The 23,258-nt window shown below is 43.9% G+C and overlaps 1 protein-coding gene across 1 annotated transcript; it reads left to right on the forward strand.

Annotated features, from left to right (window-relative positions):
* The first annotated feature begins 1,505 nt into the window (after nucleotides 1-1,505).
* Nucleotides 1,506-15,462, forward strand: LOC310814882 (sodium/potassium-transporting ATPase subunit alpha-1). Its single transcript, XM_083684432.1, has 22 exons — nucleotides 1,506-1,681; nucleotides 7,544-7,657; nucleotides 7,892-7,951; nucleotides 8,759-8,962; nucleotides 9,071-9,184; nucleotides 9,274-9,408; nucleotides 9,504-9,621; nucleotides 9,853-10,121; nucleotides 10,354-10,662; nucleotides 11,322-11,456; nucleotides 11,618-11,810; nucleotides 11,979-12,154; nucleotides 12,249-12,385; nucleotides 12,626-12,776; nucleotides 12,961-13,129; nucleotides 13,209-13,363; nucleotides 13,451-13,574; nucleotides 13,898-14,043; nucleotides 14,236-14,366; nucleotides 14,488-14,589; nucleotides 14,710-14,801; nucleotides 15,208-15,462. The coding sequence occupies exons 1-22, from the start codon at nucleotides 1,670-1,672 to the stop codon at nucleotides 15,234-15,236; spliced, it is 3,075 nt and encodes a 1,024-aa protein (XP_083540558.1). The 5' UTR covers nucleotides 1,506-1,669; the 3' UTR covers nucleotides 15,237-15,462.
* Nucleotides 15,463-23,258: the final 7,796 nt, after the last annotated feature.

Below are 23,258 nucleotides of genomic sequence, written 5' to 3' on the forward strand. Positions count from 1 at the left end.
CGGGCTCACAGCATGTAAATAAAATGTGAGATATTTTTAGTTCACTCTTTGAACATGCACACACAAACACAAAAACACACACACACACACACATTGTGCCTGCCATCTGTCCATCTGTCTGTCAAGTCTCTAACTCCAAATTGCATTGCAAAAGTTTTCAAGCACCGGGGGTCTAAGATGAAACCCCAAACCCAGAAACTGTGAAGCAAAATATTGTGTAAACATATTAAGTTCAGCTAATTAGGAAGAGACGTCATTTGATTTGACTTGGACAGAACATGGTAAAAATTACTAAATGTGATTTCATTGGAGTTTTGCAGAAATAGTATGTATGTATCTGTGTCCTTATGTAATTGTGTAGGCCTACTTTTAATATACATAGTAAGTATGTAATCCTAACTGTTTATAGTGTAAGACTATTCTATGTTACTTTTGAGGTCCAGCCAAAGGCATTTTTAATCTCACGGTGGACAATAAAACTGTGTTCTGTTCTGTTCTGTTCTCCCTCAGTCAGATATCATGTAAAGGCTCTCTACCCTGATCAAGGATTTGTTGGAAAACCAACACTGTAACAGTGCAGACTCACATTGCAAATAGTCATTATTCAAAATCCCTTATATCCAAACCTCCAAAGAAAATCTATGCAGATACAGAGATACCAGTCATTTTGTTAGGACGTGCTTGATTCAGCCTGTCACTGGTTCAGCCATGACATTCTTGAGCATAAACTGGCGTAAAGGGGGAGGTTAAGACATAAGACAGGACCTTGAGACAAGGGTTAATGGTTAGGACGACAACGTTAAGGAGTTAATCATTCATAGATATAACAACCTGCCATCTTGTCTCATGTCATGGAGGCTTCCATTATTCGTTTGACAAGGTCACATTGTCCAGAAAGTGTATACTATGACATGCTCAGGCAGAAACATGTAGATTCACAGTCTAGTTTAATCTGTTCTAGTTTAAACATCCTTGGGTTCAGTATAACATTTCATTAGTCATAGTCATATTGTCATAGTCGTAGTCTGTGTGTGTGTGTGTGTGTGTGTGTGTGTGTGTGTGTGTGTGTGTGTGTGTGTGTGTGTGTGTGTGTGTGTGTGTGTGTGTTCTTAGCCTGTAACACATAACGAAAATATTATATTAATAAATGACTGAATGACTGAATGACTGAAAGACTGAATGACTGAATGACTGAAAGACTGAATGACTGAAAGAAAAAAGAAAGAAAAAGAAAGTAAGAAAGAAAGAAAAAAAAGAAAGAAAGAAAGATGGTGAAAAATGGTGAGGGATATGGACAGAGATTGAAAAGAACAAGTGACTTTCCATTGGAAATATTTGAATTTGCAAGGATTAAAGTCCATTGTCACGCAACACAATTCTACATACTTTATGGAGGCCGATAATCGTAAAACACTCAATAATGGAGACTCCGCCCCTGCTTTCTATGTTACCATGGCAAAACTGCAGACGTCACAATCGAAGGAACACTGTCTATAAGTATTGGACCTTGTAACGGGAGGGAGCTTGGATGCGTGTCCGGGAGGAGTGACACGTGTGGATAAGGGCACATCCAGGGGCAATTCATTTTTTAGGGGAAAAAACTATTTGTTTGTAAATTGAATTGGGATTTGATTTGTCAAGAAGTTTTGTCATCCACAACATCGCAAACATGGGACGAGGAGTAAGTACACTTTTCCTTTACTTGCTTTAAAATGTGTTTCTTGCATGAGATGTGCTCTAATTTGTTCTGTAAATTGTGTTTTTGATCATACAGGTGGTTGTTAGTAACACAACTAATCGAAGTTTTTTTCCCAAAGTATCACATGTGCGTGTATGGCCGCATTCTTTCAAAATGCCTGCTATGGGAAAGTATCTTGACTTCCGCGTTTTGTTCTGAACAAAAGTTGCTTTCATTCAGTCTTAATCGAGTACAAATAGGTTAACACGTCTGATTTTGCATTATGATGCTTACGTTCTACAGGTTTTCGGGTTAGAGTCGTTGTACGCCCATTTCAAGGTATAGAAACCCATTTCAAGCACTGCGATGATAACATAACTGTCGCTGTAAGAAAGTTCAAAGATTGATACATGGGTGCAAAGCAAACTGCTATCGAGATGGCTACAATGTAGCGTGGCCTGTTTCAATTCGAATCGCGGGGACAAACATACAGCCTTGTGACTTTCTTTTTACGGCCACTTATAGCCTATTGCCAATATGATGTGATGTTGTCTTTGGGGGGAAATTCGTTTTTGACGGTGATTTGTTTAGCTTAGTCTAAGTATTGGCGGAATCCATTAAATTATTCGCAACAGTTACATGTTGCGATTGTGCGACTCTGTGTCTATGGGGTGGCTTATTCCAACAATTTACAAAGTTGTCCGACCCCGTGTCACAACAACAACGTAACCTGTTCGGCAGTGAAGATTTTTTACATGCGCGGAATTTCGTTATGACGTAGATAAGCTTCACGAAATGTCCATTGATTTGGCGGATTTGTATTTTACAGATGACCTATTTAAAAAAAAAAAAGAAGCAAAAAGGTCTTTGAATGTTTTTTTTGTTGATCCCTCAAAGGTCTACTGGGTCCGGGGATTTGGTTTCTGGCATTTTTTATTACGTGCATTCTGTGTACGAACATTTTAGGTAGACAGATCTGTGGAGTCTATTTAGCGCATCTTGTCACATACACTTTTTTTGTGTTCTCGACAGTGATGGCTCTACAGATTGTTTTAGCCTGTAGGTTGATCATGTCAAAACAGTTATATGAAATTGATACAAATTCTCTCCAGCGCCTCAATGGTGTAAAATACAGTCAGTCTACTTATTTTCCTCACTTGGCTTTTATGACATCACTGCCATAACGGTCTACCTGAGATTGTTGAATAATGCTCATGGGATATTGGGGTTGATTTGGTTCCTCCATTAGGCTACCCGTGTCTGCTATATTGAGTTGTTCTGTCTATCAACACTTGACTCTTGTATTGCAGGCTGGGTGGGTTTTTCAGGGTGTCGGGTGGGTGATATAAAAGGCACGCCACTCCCTGCTTTGCTGCGCATCGCGCACAGGGCTAAATTATGCATATCCAGCTGGAGGGAGAGATCTGATGTGAGATATGAATGGGAAGAAGCCAAACTGTCATTTGTGCTTTTTGCCCAGGTGTTTTTATTTTTTCTCGCGGCGAACACCCTGCCCCCACCCTACCCTACCCCTTCTCCTCTCATCTCCTCATTGCTCTGGTCCACTACACTGTTGGCACAGATGCCTGGACACAGCTAGGACAGCCGGACTAACGCTTTCCAAGAGTCCACAGGGGGGAGAGATGAGAGAGAGAGAAGCAGGCAGAGGGATGAGGGGATGAGAGAAAGTGAGGGAGGTATAGGGATGAGGGGGGGGGGGGGAGAAAGGGGGACGACGACGTCAGACAGATTGAAAGATGGATACCAGTTGCTGCATTGCTACCATTCATTAGTTCAGGCTCAGAGGCCCACAACAGCTCAATAGCCGGCTTTCCACAGCGGGGTTTGTGCCAGTGTGTGTCAAGGCCAATTGCTTTTCCACAGTCACTCCCGGGCTTCAGCGGTTCTCACTCCGGGCCTTTTCTACCCCGGCCCTTATGAGGCCAAACTGGGCTAGGAGCGCGGTTTTGAGCGAGGGTGCGATAGTCTTATCTTGTCTTATTAAGTGCTTTAATTGACTAGCGAACTTGGTGGGTGGCAAGCATAATCCAAGTTAGCTCGCTGTAGCTACACGATACAATTGATTTTGAATGGCGCTTTTTAGAAAAGCAATTACCATAAACTGGAAGGAGTTTAAATGTTTTGCTCGTGTCTCTGAGCTTGCCACCTCACGAACTGCAGAATGGAAACAAACTACATTACAGGGCGGGACTTGAAAGCCCAGCTGTGGAAATTAAAAAAAAAACGGCTTGTTCATTAGGGTTAGGAAGCGCCAGGCTTTGGGCACTAGCTGGCCACTTGGAAGCCGTGGCACGGGCACGCACTGGCACCGCTGTCGAAAAGCGGCTATTGTCAACCACTTCCAAGTCGGGTCATATGACATGACTATTTCCATTTATCAATCAGCTGAAAGGCACAACAAAACGAGGCTGTTCTGGTATATTATTAGGCCATTCTTTTTAGTTTTTTTAGTTTTTTTATGTTTGCTCTCTCGCCATGACCAAGAAAGGGGATCATTTTTAAGCTTTCACCACTTGGTGCAATGAAAGTGCCATGTGGGAATCTCCACTGTAAATGAATGAGGTTAGATATGTTAAAAACTAAGCCTTTCATGTAGTGGGAGTAATTAGGGAATTCTCTTTGTTATTTCTCTTGGCTGTTCCTTCCTACCTCAGAGGGGAGCTACTATCAGGTTGTGGCCCCAGCTGCCAGTGCTTATCCCCCAGGGGGCCAATGTGGAAGCCCCTCTCTCTCTCCTGAGGATTTAACATTCTTTCCGCTCGACAGTCACTATGTATTAGGCAGCCCTTTTGTCACACACCACCATCTCTGTGACAGAATATACATCTCACCCCCACCCCTCTCTCCCTCTCCCACCGTTGCTCTCTCTCCCCCTCTCTCTCTTTTTTTTTTTCACTCCTGACAAAACCTATATAATTGTAAGTTATACTGGGAGAGTAGAGCTCAGAGCGTTCCCACACCTTCAGTATCCTTCCCATTATTTTATCGCATTTCAATGATGGAACAACTGTCTCATCAGGCCACATGGCTAACTACATGAGCCTCCTGCAATCCAACATGTATTTCACAGTAACTGCGACAGAAGAAGTTGCCTTCCATTGATTTTGGCGCTTTTTTTTTCGTTAACCAAGTTTCTTTAGGACTTGGGAGTAACACCATTCACATCCTTTTGTTCTGGTTCTGAACACAGACTCTTCCAGAGGACGTGGGTGGAGTTTTAAACACTTCATGTGAATTAATGAACTTTTTCTCCAGAAGAAAGGGGGAGAGGGAGGGATGAGAGGAAAAGAGGGAGGAGAGTAACATGTGACTCTGCCCATTCAGATATCTGAGAGGTGTGGTTATGTCGCTGGTAGCAACGGGGCAAAGTCCCAGGACGAGGGGGAGCCAGTATGCTTGAGTGAGCAGCTTTTGTATTTGGCACACGTACAGGAACAGACCCAGGAATGGTGTTCACAGGAATTCGACCCTAGCTGTAAAATATGCACCCGCTCGACCGTCTCCTATGAACTTTTGTGGAGCTGGAGATGGTGTTGTTTTTTGAGCGTACAGAAAGAGGCCCCTCTCTCTGAAGCTCCGCTTTGTCGCCGTTGTTTTTCTGGGTAGGGTTGGTGTTCTTTCAAAGTTTTTATTTTTTTTATTAGTTTTTTTTATTTTTTATGTCCTTTTGAAAGGAAGTCTTGTCTCCACACTCTCCACCCGTGTTCTCTTGCTCTCTTTCACACGGACAGTTCTATCTCATGCTCCCCTTCCCTCACCACATGCAACCACCAGAAGCCATTGCACCATTTTAATATATTACTGTCAACTATTGCAGAAGTGACATGCAGACGCTAGCCTGGTTAACCACATAATGGTGTTGCTGGCTTCTAGATCAAGTCAGTACAGTAATCCCACATAAGAATGTGGTAAGCTCGGTATCGTAAGTGTTTTGCTAAGAGGGTCTGAATTCCATTTACTGTACAGTTCAAATCCAGAACAAAGTCACAAAAAAATGTCTCTGCCATTTTTTGTCCCCTTGTTTTGATGCAGACTGAGAGGCACAAAGGTTCATTGTTCTCTGGTTAGTGGTGAGAAAACTGTTGTGTGCTTGAAAGCTCTGTGTGAGATTCCACACAGTTCCAGTCATCCACGCATCTTTCCTGTTTTCAGTGCAGTGGCTTCCTGTTAACACTGACGAAACACTTTGACCCCTTTTGAAAATGTTTAAATGCTTCTTCCTCCCTTCCTTGAGGTTTCCACTTGTCTAGGAGAGCGGGAGAATGAAAGCGAGGGGTTGAAAAAGTGCGATAGATGGATAGATAGATGGATAGATAGAGTGGTAGAGCAGGACCAGTTAGTGATCTCAAATAATAGAAAGACCACAGGGGACTGCCACAACAGAGGGGGGGGGGGGGGGGGGGGGGGGGGGCAAAAACAACAGCAGAACCTGTTGATACAGATCCACCTCTCTTTCTCTGTCTTTCCCAACAGCAAGGAAATTAGGCTAGTGATCATGCATTTGGGTATAATCTAATGTCAAGATACTTGTGATATTCAGTCATGCCCTTTAGTTTGATTTCCTATTGTGAACCAGGGAATACTTGGTTACAATCAAGCTGCTTGTGAGTATTCCCATCGGGCCATTGTAAGGAGAAGCCTGCAGAGCTGTCTCTGGCAGCCAAAACCCCTCCAACCCTAGATCCTGAATTGTAAATGAGGGCTAACCGCTGACCGATGTTTATCTGGTAATGTGCATTGTCCTGTTGGTGTACCAGTCTGGTGCAGTGTTACACCACCCTCCCGGTTTCAGCAGTCTAGCCGATGCTCTCTTTGGCTGGCCTTTGTCCCTCCAGCAAAAGTGAAAGGTTGATCATGGAGAAAGGGAAGGCTTAACCAGGTGTTGTTTGTAGTCATTATTTTGGACTTTCTATTATCTTTGATGATAGGAGTCCAGAAGAAGCAACAGGTGTGTGTGTGTGTGTGTGTGTGTGTGTGTACACAAGACAAGAGATAATGTGCTGCCTCCAAACATTCAGTGAAGTGTTTGTCCTGTCCCCCTGGAGATCCAATTTTGCCCCCTTTCTGGACAAAGTACTCTGAAGAAAGTGTGGAATCATCTGACTCCTGAGGGAATAAACGTTTCAACATCGCCCTCCTGCCCCTCCCTTTGGCCCCTGTTATTGATGCAGATGAGCAAACTGACAGTCTCCTTGTGAACTTCAGACGCCATTTCCAAATGTCTTGTTTCTTCTGCTGAGCAGTGGAAATAATTGGCGTGTCACAGGTGATAATAGGCCAGGTGTTAGAAGGTTGAAGTCTGAGCGGTGGTGGTCGTTTCCATGATGTTTTGTAGCCCCTGCTCTTTGGACAGTCCTTGTTATAACATCATGCTTGTCCAAATAACTTTTCTTTTTAGCTATGTTGGTTCCATAGCAGCAGCAGGTGAGAATGAATGGAGTGTACCTACTTACTCCATTCCTGGTCAGGGGGTAACTTATGCCAGTTCACTTGTATGCATTCAATCCTTTATTCAAATGTGTGGCATTCAAGAAATCATTATCAGGATGATAAAAGTGAGTTTCCTTTTAAGAGAGTTTTTGGGTTCTAACCATAGGGCCACACACTACCTTATCTCCAGGAGTGATTAGCAAGAACACACAAACCGTATGTTCTGAATTTAAGGCAGGGTTTGGTGATTTTTCAAAATGTCAAGTCAAACTTGTGTTTTTGAAATCACTGTACATCTGTCCATCGTAGAATGGTCAAACGATGATGACTGGTGTTTGGGTAGGTCTGCTCTCGGTATAAGCTTTGAACAATCTCTCTGGTATCTTAACAGTCTTTTCCTCTCTCTCTCTGTAGGAAGGACGTGAACAGTATGAGCTCGCTGCGACCTCGGAGCAGGGCAACAAGAAGAAGGCCAAGGCCAAGAAGAAGGAGAAGGACATGGATGAGCTGAAAAAGGAAGTTGATCTGGTAAGTCATTCTCTCTCTTTTGCTTCCTTGCCTTGTGTATTTGATGTTACTGACCTTTTGCAATGACACATTGAGGTTTTATAATGATGTTCTGTGACTTGCTTTGCCATTCTTTGTATATGTTTGGATAATGGTTTTCATAGCCCATTTTTGCATTGAAGTACACAGAAGCAACACAGCTTGTACAGAGTCATATTATTGTCAAGTGACATGTTTCCCATCTGTGCCCCATAGGATGATCATAAACTAACCCTGGATGAGCTCAACCGCAAATATGGGACTGATCTGAGCAGGGTGAGTCACTGAAGCTTCGCCTCATGTTACTTCACTTGTTTCACTTTATTTAATTTATTCTGATGATTCATGCCTCTCAACATCCTGCTTTCTGTTAATAACTTTGTTGCTTATCAACCGTAGTTTAAGGTAGTTCATTAAAGTTTTACCCAACCTCTTACTGGAAGCTCTGCTTAAGTTAAGGGTTTTGGACTCTTGGATCTTTCTTAAGCAATTAGTCCTGGGTTATCATAGAATTGGAAGGGAATAACCTCCACTGGTGATCAGAGAGCAGCTAAGAGAAGAAACATGGTTTTTGTTGGCCTTTTTTCCTCCCTCCACCGCCATCCACCCCTGTTAACACCCATGCAAATGTGCTCTTGATCATGACGTGGAGATCAAGGAGAATGGTAGATTACCGCCTCTAAACTTCGTTGCACAGCTTAGCAGTAGAGTAGCTGTTAAATAATTCACAAGCAGCGGGATTGAAGCACCTCAGCCCAGATTTCAGATGCTCTCCCAATGGAGGAGATGGCCCTGTTTTCACTGTTTGCACTGCGTTGCCTGGCAACTGCTAGCACCTAGACACCCCAGAGCCCCACGACTTGTTTCTCCATTTTCTGCCTGAGTTAAAGTCGAGCGCTCGTTGAGGGCTATTATTGTAGTGACAAATGTCTTAATCTCTCTCCTTATGAAGCTTGAGATGATTTATTACATTGGAAAGATTCTTACCACATATGACGTAGGAATGTGTAGAAGAATAAGGGGGACAAATGATACCTCATGTCGTGTTAATTTATGTAACACCGCCATCTTGTTTTTCTACAGGGGTTGACCAATGCTAAGGCTGCAGAGAACCTTGCTCGTGATGGTCCCAACTCCCTGACTCCTCCCCCCACCACGCCAGAGTGGGTGAAGTTCTGCAAGCAAATGTTTGGTGGGTTCTCTATGCTGCTGTGGACTGGGGCTATCCTCTGCTTCCTCGCCTATGGAATCCAAGCCGCCATGGAGGATGAACCAGCCAATGATAACGTAAGAATCATAGAATGTTGAACATGTGGAATATGGCAATGAGAAGCTTGGGTGTTAGGCTGCATTGCTGTTTCTGTTGTACTAGTTCTCTTTTTCTGTCCCATACAGTTGTACCTGGGTGTTGTACTCTCTGCTGTCGTCATCATCACTGGCTGTTTCTCCTACTACCAAGAGGCTAAGAGCTCAAAGATCATGGACTCCTTCAAGAACCTGGTCCCACAGGTACTGCTGCTTCTGAATCACTTCTAAGAATAACGTTGTCTTGACAACACTGTTGTCTACAGATACTAATCCTGCTGTCTGTCTTACAGCAAGCCCTGGTTGTCCGTGATGGTGAGAAGAAGAACATCAATGCTGAGGAGGTTGTGGTTGGAGATCTGGTGGAGGTGAAGGGAGGAGACAGGATCCCTGCCGATCTGCGTATTATCTCTGCCAGTGGCTGCAAGGTGGGTACTTCAATGCCCTCTTGACCCAAATGTCATGTGCCACCTACCTCAGTGCTGTTCATTGTTAGATTTATTAAATCTCTCTTCCCCCTCAGGTGGACAACTCCTCCCTCACTGGTGAATCTGAACCCCAAACTCGTACTCCTGACTTCTCCAATGACAACCCCCTGGAGACCAGGAACATTGCTTTCTTCTCTACCAACTGTGTTGAAGGTACATCAATATAGCCAAGTTGTTTAGATGAGAAATGAAACAAACTAAAGAAATGGAGACAAACCCTAACTTAGATTTGAATGAAAGGGATCAAAAAAGTAGCTGAAACCTGTAGCTCAAAGTGTCACATCTGAGGTTTTAAAACTGCATGTTGTAGAACAGTTGTGTGGGTGTGTATATGGTAGTAGATTGGAGGATGCCTAAATGTTTACTTCATGTAATTTCCTACAGGAACTGCCCGTGGTATCGTCATTAACACTGGTGACCGCACTGTCATGGGTCGTATTGCCACCCTTGCCTCCGGTCTTGAAGTCGGACGTACCCCCATCTCCATTGAAATTGAGCACTTCATCCACATCATTACCGGTGTGGCCGTCTTCCTGGGACTGTCTTTCTTCGTCCTCTCCCTCATCCTTGGATATTCTTGGCTGGAAGCTGTCATCTTCCTCATTGGGATCATCGTCGCTAACGTACCAGAGGGTCTCCTGGCTACCGTAACTGTATGTAATTGCTTTCAGCAGTGCTTTTGTCTTCATTTGTTGTATGCTTAACATTTGATGAGTTGGCATCATGACTGATGATGCATTGTCTTACCAGGGTGTACCTTCGATAGAAGTTTGATATGGTCATTCTGACTCAAATGTATTTGATTATTACCCACTAGTTTTTTAGTACAAGCTGGTGAGTCGTCTGAATTTGTCAACCATACTGATCCCTGCCTTTCCATCAAAGGTGTGTCTGACCCTGACTGCCAAGCGTATGGCCAAGAAGAACTGCCTGGTGAAGAACCTTGAAGCTGTGGAGACCCTGGGCTCCACCTCCACCATCTGCTCTGACAAGACCGGCACCCTGACGCAGAACAGGATGACAGTGGCCCACATGTGGTTTGACAACCAGATCCACGAGGCTGACACCACAGAGAACCAGAGCGGGACCTCCTTTGACAGAAGCTCTGCCACCTGGGCTGCCCTGGCAAGAGTCGCTGGCCTGTGCAACCGTGCTGTCTTCCTGGCAGAACAGAGCAGTTTACCCATCCTCAAGGTTAGAGGCCGTTTTGTTTTTTTCTGTACCATTACCACTGGGTGTCGCTTGTTTGTGTCTACTGTGGAAGACAGACTTGCAATGGACAGTAATGTAGAAATAATGCAGTGGAGAGGATGTCAACATGCAATTCTGTTGAAAAGAGCCATACGATAAGATGACATACAATACACAAGCTCTTCTTATTGCATTTTTAAATTCAGTTTTCTTCTTGTGTGCTGTTTGCCACTTGTCAGGTTGTTTTTGTGCTCGTGCAATTTTGCCCCTCTCCCCTGGGCCCCCCCGTCGCCTAGTGCTTCTTGTTGCCTGAGTTCTCGCAATCCCCTGGAATATAACCTCTCATTTCCACTCACTGTTAATCACCTGTAAATGTCTCACCATGGACAAACTGTACATTTACCAGGCTTAATTTCACCCTTGTGGCTATTTTCAGTTTCTCTGTCAGTGTAACAAGGGTGTGGGTGAGGGAAGGTGCCTTTTGTTTTCTTCTGCTAGGCTTAATATAGAGACATTTATTTAAACAGCTATAACATCTGGATAAATAGATGGAGGAAATGTCATCTCCTGGGGCACGAAATGACACATTACGTGGCAGTTATCTGTTTGAGAGATGCTTGGCAGTGGTCACATAAATATTCCTTCTTGTTTGCCTCTCACAGAGAGATGTGGCTGGCGATGCCTCAGAGTCTGCCCTGCTGAAGTGTATTGAGCTGTGTTGTGGGTCTGTGCAAGGAATGAGAGACCAGTACAACAAAATTGCAGAGATCCCCTTCAACTCCACAAACAAATACCAGGTATGTCAATAGTACAGTAACACTATCTCAATGAGAGGGTGGGGGCGGGTGGGAGATGCAAGGTGAGAAATTCCCTCCTATGGGCACTGAGATGAAAATGGTGAACCCTCTTGTTCTGATCTGTGTTCAAAATCGCTGACCCTATATTTTGTGTCCATCAGCTCTCCATTCACAAGAACACCAACGAGGGTGCGTCCAATAACCTTCTGGTGATGAAGGGAGCCCCTGAGAGGATCCTGGACCGCTGCTCCACCATTTTGCTCCAGGGCAAAGAGCAGCCCCTGGATGATGAGATGAAAGAAGCCTTCTCGAATGCGTACCTGGAACTGGGTGGTCTGGGGGAAAGAGTGCTGGGTAAGAGTCCATTTCCTAAGAGAGGTGACCAAAGTGACTCCAAGCATTGTGATTCTATCTGTCATAGCATTAGGTTTAAAACTGCAGACGATCCAATGGTAATTGTATGATTTCTGAATTGCTTAATTATTTTTTTTTTTAATTGCTTACCGTTTGGTGTCCATGCAGGATTCTGTCATTTCAACCTTCCTGATGACCAGTTTGCTGAGGGCTTCCAGTTCGACACTGAGGAGGTGAACTTCCCCACTGAGAACCTGTGCTTCGTTGGCCTCATGTCCATGATTGACCCTCCCCGTGCCGCTGTGCCTGATGCTGTGGGCAAGTGCAGGAGTGCTGGAATCAAGGTATGGCAATAATCTTACTCAAGACTCTTCCTTCATCATACATGGTAGCAACTCTGATCAGAGCGCTTAGAGTAACTTATCTTCCCTCACTCAGGTTATCATGGTGACTGGTGATCATCCAATCACTGCTAAGGCCATCGCAAAGGGAGTGGGTATCATCTCTGAAGGCAACGAGACTGTTGAGGACATCGCCGCTCGTCTGAACATTCCAGTGACAGAGGTCAACCCAAGGTGATACTCAAAAAATATCTCGTCACTCCTTGCCAAGACTGATATGAAGAGGTCTTTTGTTGGAAACATCGAGCACACTCTGTAGTCTTGCTGTGTTATATTTCAAGGCCTTCTTTTAAAGATGATTATATTCATCTCCATCTTGAATGTAAGGTCATTCTGAACGAGGAGAAAAAATAAATGTCTGTGGGATATCCTGGTAAAATAATGGGTTTATTAAAATACTGTTGTTTTCCCCAGGGATGCCAAGGCCTGTGTGGTCCATGGCGGTGACCTCAAGGACCTGACAGCTGAACAGCTTGATGACATCCTGAAGTATCACACTGAGATTGTGTTTGCCAGAACTTCTCCTCAGCAGAAGCTAATCATTGTGGAAGGCTGCCAGCGTCAGGTAACATTGATTTCAATGCGATATTTGTATCTATTCATCTCACATGGGTAGATTGTGCGGGGAAAGCTGTGCGAATGCAGATAAATGTCATTCAAACCTTGGTTGAATATCCCTGCTTTTTTTTCGTGGAAATGTCTACCAAGAAGGTTACGATTTTTTAAACACCTTTCCTTCTTATCCACAGGGTGCCATTGTGGCTGTGACAGGTGATGGTGTGAACGACTCTCCTGCTCTGAAGAAAGCTGACATTGGTGTTGCTATGGGTATCGCTGGATCTGACGTCTCCAAGCAGGCTGCTGATATGATCCTGCTGGATGACAACTTCGCTTCCATTGTGACTGGTGTTGAAGAAGGTGGGGTTAAGTGAATTTACAAAATGGGAAGTGTTAAAAGTGTGCCTTTTCACTAACTAACATAACATGCATTTTCTAGGCCGTCTGATCTTTGACAACTTGAAGAAGTCTATCGCCTACACCCTGACCAGTAACATTCCAGAGATCACCCCCTTCCTCTTCTTCATCATCGCCAACATTCCACTGCCCCTGGGAACAGTCACCATCCTCTGTATCGACTTGGGAACTGACATGGTGAGGATTTGTTAATAAAAGGTGTTTTTTCTTTGTCTTAGTTTGTTTGTTGTGACTCTAATCTTTGAAACCACCTCTACCCTCAAGGTTCCCGCTATCTCCCTGGCCTACGAAGCAGCTGAGAGTGACATCATGAAGAGACAGCCCAGAAACCCCAAAACAGACAAACTGGTGAACGAGAGACTTATCAGCATAGCCTACGGTCAAATCGGTAAGGCCTGATTTCACTTGGGTTGGGGGGGGGGGGAGGGAGAGAGAGAGTGGTGGTTCTAACTAGGTTCTAGACACTTCTTGGAAAACAGTTGACTGTGGTCTTGGGATTTCTAGGAGTGGGGCATGAACCAGAAATAGCCTCCCTGGTGATAAGAGAATTGGGTCTGAGTAATGATGGGGCCAGGTCTCTGTCTCAAGAGTTTCCCCACATTGGTGGTGGGGGCCATACATCGTTTTCACCCAACGGTTTCCACAATAGCTGGAGGAGAAACTGTAGAATCTGATATAGAATTTGACACACCGTCTCCCCACTCTCCACAGGTATGATCCAGGCTTTGGCTGGATTCTTCGCATACTTTGTCATCCTTGCTGAGAACGGGTTCTTACCATCCAAACTGCTGGGTATCCGTGTGGACTGGGACAACAAACACTGCAATGACCTGGAGGACAGTTACGGCCAGCAGTGGGTCAGTATACAAACACTGTGTTTTGACGGTTAAAAAATATTTTAAAAAATGCTATATTTTCATATAGGATTATCACTCAACATGTTTGGGTTGTCAGCATTTACAACTGAAATGACAAACAGTTTATCTCTCCGTGTAATTCGCTGCGTTTCGATTGCTCCGCCCTCTAAATGCTTCCTTTGTTTTCCTCAGACCTATGAGCAGAGAAAGATTGTAGAGTTCACCTGCCACACCGCCTTCTTCACCAGTATTGTGGTTGTCCAATGGGCTGATCTGATCATCTGTAAGACCAGGAGGAACTCTGTCTTCCAGCAGGGAATGAAGTGAGTACAGCTGCCATTTTCAAGGACACTTGACTGTACTCTCGGCTCTCCAAGTGTGTCAAGGGAATGTGACTTGATTTTATGCCATTGACCCATTTATTCTGTATTCTGTGCACCCCAGGAACAAGATCCTGATCTTCGGTCTGTTTGAGGAGACAGCCCTGGCTGCTTTCCTGTCCTATTGCCCTGGAATGGATGTTGCACTCAGAATGTACCCACTCAAGTGAGTTTCAACACGTTGCAAGAAAGGTTGACATCTGTTTTGGCAGTTTCTGGTCTGATATCAATTCTAATATTGTTATTTTTTTCCTTCTGTGTTTTTTTTCCCCCTTTTTCTCCTCAGACCAACCTGGTGGTTCTGCGCCTTCCCCTACTCTCTCCTCATCTTTATTTATGATGAAATCCGAAAACTGATAATTCGACGCAGCCCAGGAGGTGAGCCTAAATCCTTTCATTTATTAAGTTCTATTTTATAGTTAAGTTGCTGTGCCCATGTGCCATATCTGTTCATAAAAAGGCCTAAGCTCTTCAGTTTAGCTCTCAAAACCACCCAAGAGCCTAGCCTCTACCCCCTGTTCTCACGCAGATTGTAAGACAAGGTATTATGCATAAGGTCTTTGGCAATGCCTGTAATTCTCAAAGAAGCAGCTGCATTTATTGCCAGTGGAGACGGCACAGTTCAAAGTTTTGTGGTCTAATCCTTTACATTTTATTATTTATCAAACTGCTCACTGAGACAAAGCTGTTTGTTAAAACTACAACCTTAATTTGACAATCTTATTGGACCTTGGTAAGTAAGTCATCTCACATGCCTTGTTTTCTGTTTTCTCCTCTGTTTCAGGTTGGGTGGAGAGGGAGACCTACTACTAGAAAGCATCCAGTCTGCATCGTTCGAGTTTTCCTGCATGGTTGTCTTGCTGCTCGGAATTTTAACCTCTGTCAAATTTGGATGTGTTTTTATATAGGGAATGCTTGATACTAAACTCTGAGATCGTGATGAACCAAGACAGTGACATTGCGTGCCTTGTTTCTGGAACAGGACCAATTTTATACATGTTTTTAACAGTAATATAAATAAATGCTCAGTCAGGTCCCACTTTGGCTTCTGTGGTTTGTTTGTGTGTGTGTGTGTGTGTGTGTGTGTGTGTGTGTGTGTGTGTGTGTGGTTGATTCCTTTAACTGTTGTACATTGCACGTAGCAGAGCTCTAAGTTGGTCATGAGCCAGAGGAAGCACAGTATCAACAGACCTCCAGGTCATAACTTTCCGAGCCCTATAACTTTAGGCTTATGAATTTCTCGACATCTTCACAAAAATGTCACTGTTATTTATAGTAGAGCATATCATAGCACCGTTTGAGATTTCTGCTCATTGACACCCTCTGCCATTTCCTGTATGTGGCATGACCTGACCTTAATGTTCATACTGGGACCTACAGTATTAGGGGGTTTTGCAGTATGCAAGATTAGAAAGTTTTGCAGTATGCAAAATGTATTGAAATTGACTGTAGAAAATGCCAGGATGTCATGCTAGAACCACCTTTCTGTGTAGTATGAATTCCCTGCACACTTCAGGAAGTCATTTCCGATATCTTTTCAATGGCGCAGATAAGGGAGGCGGGCAGTTGTGAAACTGAGCCAATTACCATGAACAACATGCTTGAGCTACGTGACTTTTTTTTCTCTATAAATGAGGTTCTGTATGTGTCAAATAAATGTGTCACTGTACTGCGTACATTTAAATAAACAGTAGCCTCTAAATAGTATGGTTAGTATGTACTAGATACTTTCAGTAAACAGGAGGCAGCATAAGCTTTCGATCATGACCTAATTTGATGTCAAAGGCAAACTGCTCCTATCAGTAGCACGAGGGCAAGTTTTATCAGCTAGCAACACTTGACTGAGGGCCCGCTGGTGACATTCCTTTGGCTTTTATTGTACTTCATTGAAGTCTGCACTGTAGTATAAAGTTTACAGTAGCAGTCTTCTCTCAGTGCACGGGTGGGCAATTCTTAAGTAGCTATGGAATGCCTAATCCCATGTCCTCAGCTTGAGGTTTGCAACAGAGCTAAATGGTTTCTATCCACCCACCGTTGGTGAACTCCCACTCCTGCCTCTGACAGCATGGCTGAGATAAGAGGTTAGAGGGGGGAGAGACTGAACGCAGGACCCCACTTAAACTCCACTTAAAGACCGCCAGGAGTTGACTGCTAGTTCAAGATCCTGACGCTGAATATTGACGAAAAGATAGGGCAAAAAGGACAAAAGATCAGGTGCAGCAATAGCATCAACAACAGGGATATGCAACGTCTATAATGTTGCTTTTCAAAAGCTGAAAGCTGGCTTAAATAAATGAGCAATTATCTACCCTACAGTTCAGGAATTCAATCAGAAACATTGATAAATCGGCATGTTTGCAGTCCCCATTCACTAAGCACATAGTTATTGAGCCTATCACAATGAAGTATGCTAGTCGCCTCCCGACTGACACTTGAGAGTCATTACACCATTTCCATCTGCAAGAAAATAAATGTTAATAATCCCTGTGCCATGTGTTTCTCTCATTGCAGACTTCTGCCAGCTTTGTCAGGTCACAGATCTGCATGTCAGCCTGTGTGTGACAGTGTGTGACAGTGTGTGAGCAGACAGCGCTGTGCTTGCTCCCCACACCTCCCGCTCCCCTCGCGCTCTCATAGGACAGCTATATGTGGCTTTCTATTAAAGGCCCACGCCCGCCAGTTTTGCTTCCTGGCTTTTCTTGAACAAAAATACCCAAAGAACAGAAACACCGAGTGGTGACTTTAGGCATTCGCTGAGCTATTTGGGAAAGCAACGGCAGATATAGCTAGGAGCAATTCTCAACAAATTGTGTCAAAAGGTTTTTTTTCCCTGTGAAGGGGGGTTCAGTGGGTTATGTTTGACTCTGGTTGCTAACTGTGCAAACAGGCTAGACATGTCACACTTGTTCTGGAGCTGTATGGAATGCCATACGTCACAGCAAGTGGGTTTTTAGTAGGAAATTAAAATATATATAATGTATAGTATGAACTCCTAACTTCTAGCAGTGCCACTGTCTCTGTACCAGATCTGGCGGGAGGACAAAAAGAGAAGGATGAGAGAGAGAAATTAGCATAGAAATAGAATGGAAATGGCAAGAAATCCTTTTGAACATTTCTAACGTTGCAGTTCTACCCAGTATCCATCTCTGGTAGTAGGGGTGAAGGTTGGTGCAATTCACACACAGTAGGCATGGATACCAATTTCCATCCTGCTGCTTGAGTATCGCAGGGGGTTTCTATAGTGATTTGTGTGAATAGAGCCCATTCACATTATGTTCATTCAAGACTGTTTGTGAATGCATAATAGCAAGATAGTAGGGTGCAAATACAAACCCAGGTCCTGAAGAAGATAAGAATGGGTAGTTTTTCAGTTGTGTCGTTACCCATTCACTGAAAATTGTGGTTAGAATTTTGCAACCAACCTTGGCAATGGGATGATCACGTGATGGTTGTTAATTTAAACATGCTATTTGACCAGACTAGGACAATTCCCTTCAATTTTGTCAATTCAATACATGGATTGAAATTCCGATTCAACAATATTTTAATAATGGCTTGTGTTTTCAGTGTTCTTTTGCTTATTCAGTTCAATAAAAAAGGGTGGTAAGACTGTGTTGATCATAACTTTAACGTAGGCCAACTTCATTGCGGTGAAATTGTCATAATTTATGGCCGTGCAGGGCAATAGCCTGTATACGTGATATCCCATGTAACTTTCTATTTGTGAATTAAATGGGGCATGATGACTGAGTTTGTCATAATCTACTTATTTTTGTCTAATCCAGTGATTTCATGTGATACTGAGTAGGCCTCTGTGACAATAATGTTTTTTACCAATAAGATACAATTAGACAGCTTTCCACAGGTCACAAAAGCATGCAAAGCATGCAAGGTAAACACTGCACACAGGTCTTTTCACATGCACTTTCCATGGGGAGTCATCTGATTTGCTTGCAATCACCCCTATGTATTAAAAAGACAGCAACTATTGGGGATGAATCTCTGTAGTATCTTTACTTCATGGTTCTGTTTGTCCTGGGTACTAACATGTCTTCCTTTGAAATTCACCAGAACTTCACGCGTACATCGTAAAGAACTGAGTGTTCCGGAACACCCTCAAGTGATACAAATGGTTATTTTGTAATCCCTATGAATGTGCCCTGTTTGATGACATCTTTCGAAAGGGTCAAGAAATGGTCACGTAGGTGGAGCATCTTTCCTTATTCAGTGGGAGTGAGGGACTTTTTGCAAATGCTCAACCCACGTCTTATCGACCACAGTGGGCGACATTTGTATTCAGTAAAGCTAGTTCTAAACTAATTTCACCTTTACTGTATTTTGAGGATCACTGGAAATCATTTGTGCTGTTCTGAAAACCCTGACTAGAATCGAACAGACTAACAATGGGTTTTAGCCTGGTGAAGTTGGAAAGAACTCCAGTGTGCCTGAGTTGTACAGTAGACAGTACATGTATGCCTTGATATGTATGTGTAGGCTATGGACTTCAGTATAAGGTGTGAAGACATTCAACTGCTTGTGTCATCCTCTACCTGTCAAACTGTGTCTGTTTCTCTGTAAGATTTCAGCTATATTCTAATGAGTACAGATAGAAGCAGTAAGGCATATCTCCGCCATGAAGGCTGCCTGTAGCCCATTAGAGCCACTGGCTCCACAGTAAAGATAGCCCCGGAGAGTGGAGGGAGAGAAACACATCCACCTGACGTAGCCCCCCGAGACACAACAGACACAACAAAGGGAGGGGTCCTCATCAGAACTCCCTCAGTGTTCTTCACCTCATTTGAGCCTTTTAGAAAAGCAATGAACACTATTTCTGGGGAAGCTGCAGAGACACTGGCTATGACTGTTGTGAACAGATGTGATTTATGTATATAAATACTTACATGAATTTTTAAACACGAAGTGACTCCTGCTAAGTACTCTGGATGCCAAATGGAACTCTCTGCGAATGGAACGGAACAAACCAATCAGAACAGTTGGCGCCCATGAGTACACAGTAACCCCTTTTTACCTCATTCTGAGCCGTAAGCAGCCTTCTCCTTCAGGGGTTCTGGTTCAGCAGGACCCCCCAGAGATTCAGTCAATGCCCCTGTTGAAATATGCAGCCATTTCCTGGAATTTGGATGAAGAAGCAGCAGGTGCTAATCAATAGGCAGTTACTGAAGGGGAAAGGTTGTTGTAGCCTCTCTAATGGGCATTGTCTTCTGCACGGCAGCATTTAAGATGGTCTGGTTTGTTTAACACGGCTGCAGGCATGGAATGAGTTTTACCATGACTGTGGATATGAGAGGATTGCTTCTACCTGACCAAAGTATAGGCTACTGCACTATAGCAGTTGTTCAGCACATGCCTGTGAGTTTGCTATTCAGAGCATATTGACTTCCCCCACCCTTTTGCGTAACAGTTTTATTTGAACTCTTTGTCATAAGGTCAACATCAGGTTGTCATGACAACTACAGTACATAGCATCATCTACGGTATTGTCACAACCGAGTCACTCATGTAGCTGACGTCAGCTTTCACCAAGTCCCCCTATACTGTCACCATGACACAATCTGCCGTTAACGCCAGCTAATGTCAACTAGACAATAACGGTCCTTGTAACTAACCCAGTCGCCATCTGACATCAGTAACGGCCGTCCATTGTTATTTCTGTTACTGCAAGCATTACGACTGCGGGTTCAAATAAAGTGTTAGCCTCTAACTCTTAACTGGTCTTGATGTCTCTCTGTAGCCAGGCCCATCTGATTATTGGTCATCCAGACCCCTCAGCTGGCTCTGGATTCCCTGTTTAGTGCTTCGTCTGGCGCTAGGCCTCTTTGTGGATAAGATAAACCGTCTCCTGTCCTTATATAGCCTGCTGCCATGCTAGTAGCTGCGTACAGCAGCAAGGCACCCTGATTCCATATAAAGTTTAGGTGGTTCAGCAAACTATGACTGCGTGATGACGATGAGTAACCTTGTCTGTGACTGACAGCCTTGTGTTAGCCCGGTCACACTTAACAATCTCGCGGTCACAGAGCAGGGCTACATGTTGGTATGGCTGTATGATCTAGAACAGACACAGTAGGCTTACTACGAGACAGATTAAGGGGGTGACTGCAGGTCACTCGTGTTTATCGGTGCTCTACACCTCTGGGCCAAAAGGAAATAATAGATGAAAGCAATACAAGGAAACTAGGAGAGAGCATACATCACATCTGTTTACAACAGTCGTAGCCAGTGTCTCTGCAGCTTCCCCAGAAATAGTGTTCATTGCTTTTCTAAAAGGCTCAAATGAGGTGAAGAACACTGAGGGAGTTCTGATGAGGACCCGTCCCTTTGTTGTGTCTGTTGTGTCTCGGGGGGCTACGTCAGGTGGATGTGTTTCTCTCCCTCCACTCTCCGGGGCTATCTTTACTGTGGAGCCAGTGGCTCTAATGGGCTACAGGCAGCCTTCATGGCAGAGATATGCCTTACTGCTTCTATCTGTACTCATTAAAATACAGAGAAACAGACACAGTTTAAACAGAGAAAAAACAGCACTATAGAGAATCTCCCTAATGATATTCTGAGTGTACTGTATAGTGCGGCGTGAAATGGATGGTAAAGGGAGTAATGGTGTCCCGAATAACGTTAACCTCGGGCCTTGTTCAAATCCATTCGTCCTTTCTTCTTTTCTCGAAGTAGTCACCACATGGATTGGTGAAAGCAATGGCTCCACAGCATAGCTTTAACCCATACAGTCATGTCAGAGCACTGATTAATTAAAGGAAAAAGGAGTCAAACATTTAAGAGCATAGCCTACACATAAGGTTCTATGTGTACAGCATGTAAACTTGGGCACCGAGATTTCTATATGTATGTATGTATGTGTCTCATTGAATCAATCCAATCCCTGGGCCTCTGGACTGTCCATTCTTGGCCATAGCCTCTGTCAGAGCAGGGTTTTGTCTGTCTCTCTGGATCAGAATTAATGGCTATGGAGCCAGAATGCATCAACTCAACATCCACCCCAGTGCAACACAGCAGGAGTTACCCCTAGAGGCACAGAACCACCGTCAATGATGGAGGACAGGCACATAGAGGCAGCTGATACTGTCTCTAGACCATCTTAAGAAGGATGTGAAAAAAGAAAGAAAGAAAGAAAGAGGGCGAAATGGAAAGGAGGGGAGTGTGCCAGCCCCAAACACCCAGAGGGCCTTACATTTCCTGCAGCTAAGAAGCTCGGAGAGGTGATTAAATTAACACTAGCTTGCTTTCCCTGCTACAGCTTGCTAATTACCTGCTCTATGCAAACAATTTTGTGATGTTCTAATGAGCAGTTTCGTTTGAAATGGATAAGAAACCGTACCACAGGCATAATAAACACTACTTTCCCCTTTGTTCCCAACCTAATGGAAAAAGACATCAGCTGTATTAAAGTCCCTCTTTTGGCAGTAAGAAGCGTTGACGAGAAAGACATTGGTGGAAGTGATGAATAGTGTCTTAGTACAAGTCGTTTATCTTAACTATACAAACGTCATCCCCGCTGGCCCACACATTTTCCAATGTACTTGCCAAAGTCTCCACCGAGCAGGCCTTTTATGAAATAAAGCAAGCCATAGCACAGCCTGGCCTCCGAAGGTGGCAGCAGGCTATGGTTGGTTGTTTTCTGGCTAAACGTAGCCTAGCTGGCTGGCACTGGCAGTGGCACCATGGCAAAGGGGGCAGCACCAAAACAATGGAGCTCTTGTGGAGCTCCGAACAGAAGCAGTGGGGGAATAGGGTTCACTTCTCCCGGACTGGGAGCGTTTTGTCTGTTGGAAGCTATTCATTATTGCAGTGGTGGTCTCGCTCTTCAACCAAGAGGCCTTTGTAAAAGGGGCTTCCCTCGCAGGGACTAGTAATGAGGAGACCCAACAACCTGGAAAACTACTGTAGTTGCTCAGTACATTGTGCACAGTTGAGGATCATCACCAATATAATTTGCTAAGTGGAAATGGGCAACTGTCAATTTGTCAGGCATAAAATTAAGACTGGTGCAAAACCAGATTTTCAAACGTTTCCATTTAATAATAGGCCTACTTCATATTGTGGATACTGTAGTGGATATTTTACACCGTCAAAGTAGAACTGTCTTTGACTAAGCTTTTGAGTATTTGACAAACCAATACGTTTCCAACACTTTTGGTCTAATCACACTGCAGAGTTGAACGGAGCGCCCACAATAGTTGCTGTAACAGTGCTAGAAAGGACAATGTGAAAAGAACATATCTGAGCCAGCACACTAGGCCTATGGCTCAGTGTAAAGGCCCTCCAGCCCCTTTTTATTGAGTTAAGGGTTTCCTTAGCCAAGGGTAGGCCTATATGTGTGCAGTCTTATCTTCGTTCCTTGTGTTTCTGGGAACTAGTGTGGTTTCCTGGTAGTGGCTAACCTCCATTAGAGTCAAAGAGGGGGAGATGAAATGAGATTTGAGGATAATTTCTGGACATCGCCACGGGCAACCCGGTCCATTGGTAAAGAATATGACCCATATGAGAGATTAATGATTAAGATGAAAATTGGTTTCGGATGAAAATGTCTCAAAGTTCTCTTATGCAGTTTCCTCACATGGAGGGATGCACTGGTCTTGAGAGACTGTGGTAGTCTTTTGTTTTCTTGACTGAATAACGAGATTAAAGGCCCTATACTAGGGTGACTAGGCTTTCCCATTTTCCAGGGACAGTCCCTAGATTGTGTGCTTGTCCCCGGCCAGAGCAGTCCCTGGAAATGTCCTTGGTTTGCCTACAGAGAGGAAAAACTAATTCTGAAGTGTATTCACATATAAAACGTGGAATTACCAAGCCCTTTAGTTA

This window comes from Argentina silus (assembly GCF_951799395.1).
Source record: "Argentina silus genome assembly, chromosome: 14".
Taxonomy (NCBI): domain Eukaryota; kingdom Metazoa; phylum Chordata; class Actinopteri; order Argentiniformes; family Argentinidae; genus Argentina; species Argentina silus.

Bases quoted from the DNA above. Each gene is read 5' to 3' on its own strand.
- LOC310814882 (XM_083684432.1), top strand. The intron at 9,409-9,503 runs GTGGGTACTTCA...CTTCCCCCTCAG, and splicing joins TCTCTGCCAGTGGCTGCAAG to GTGGACAACTCCTCCCTCAC. The intron at 10,122-10,353 runs GTATGTAATTGC...TTTCCATCAAAG, and splicing joins GTCTCCTGGCTACCGTAACT to GTGTGTCTGACCCTGACTGC.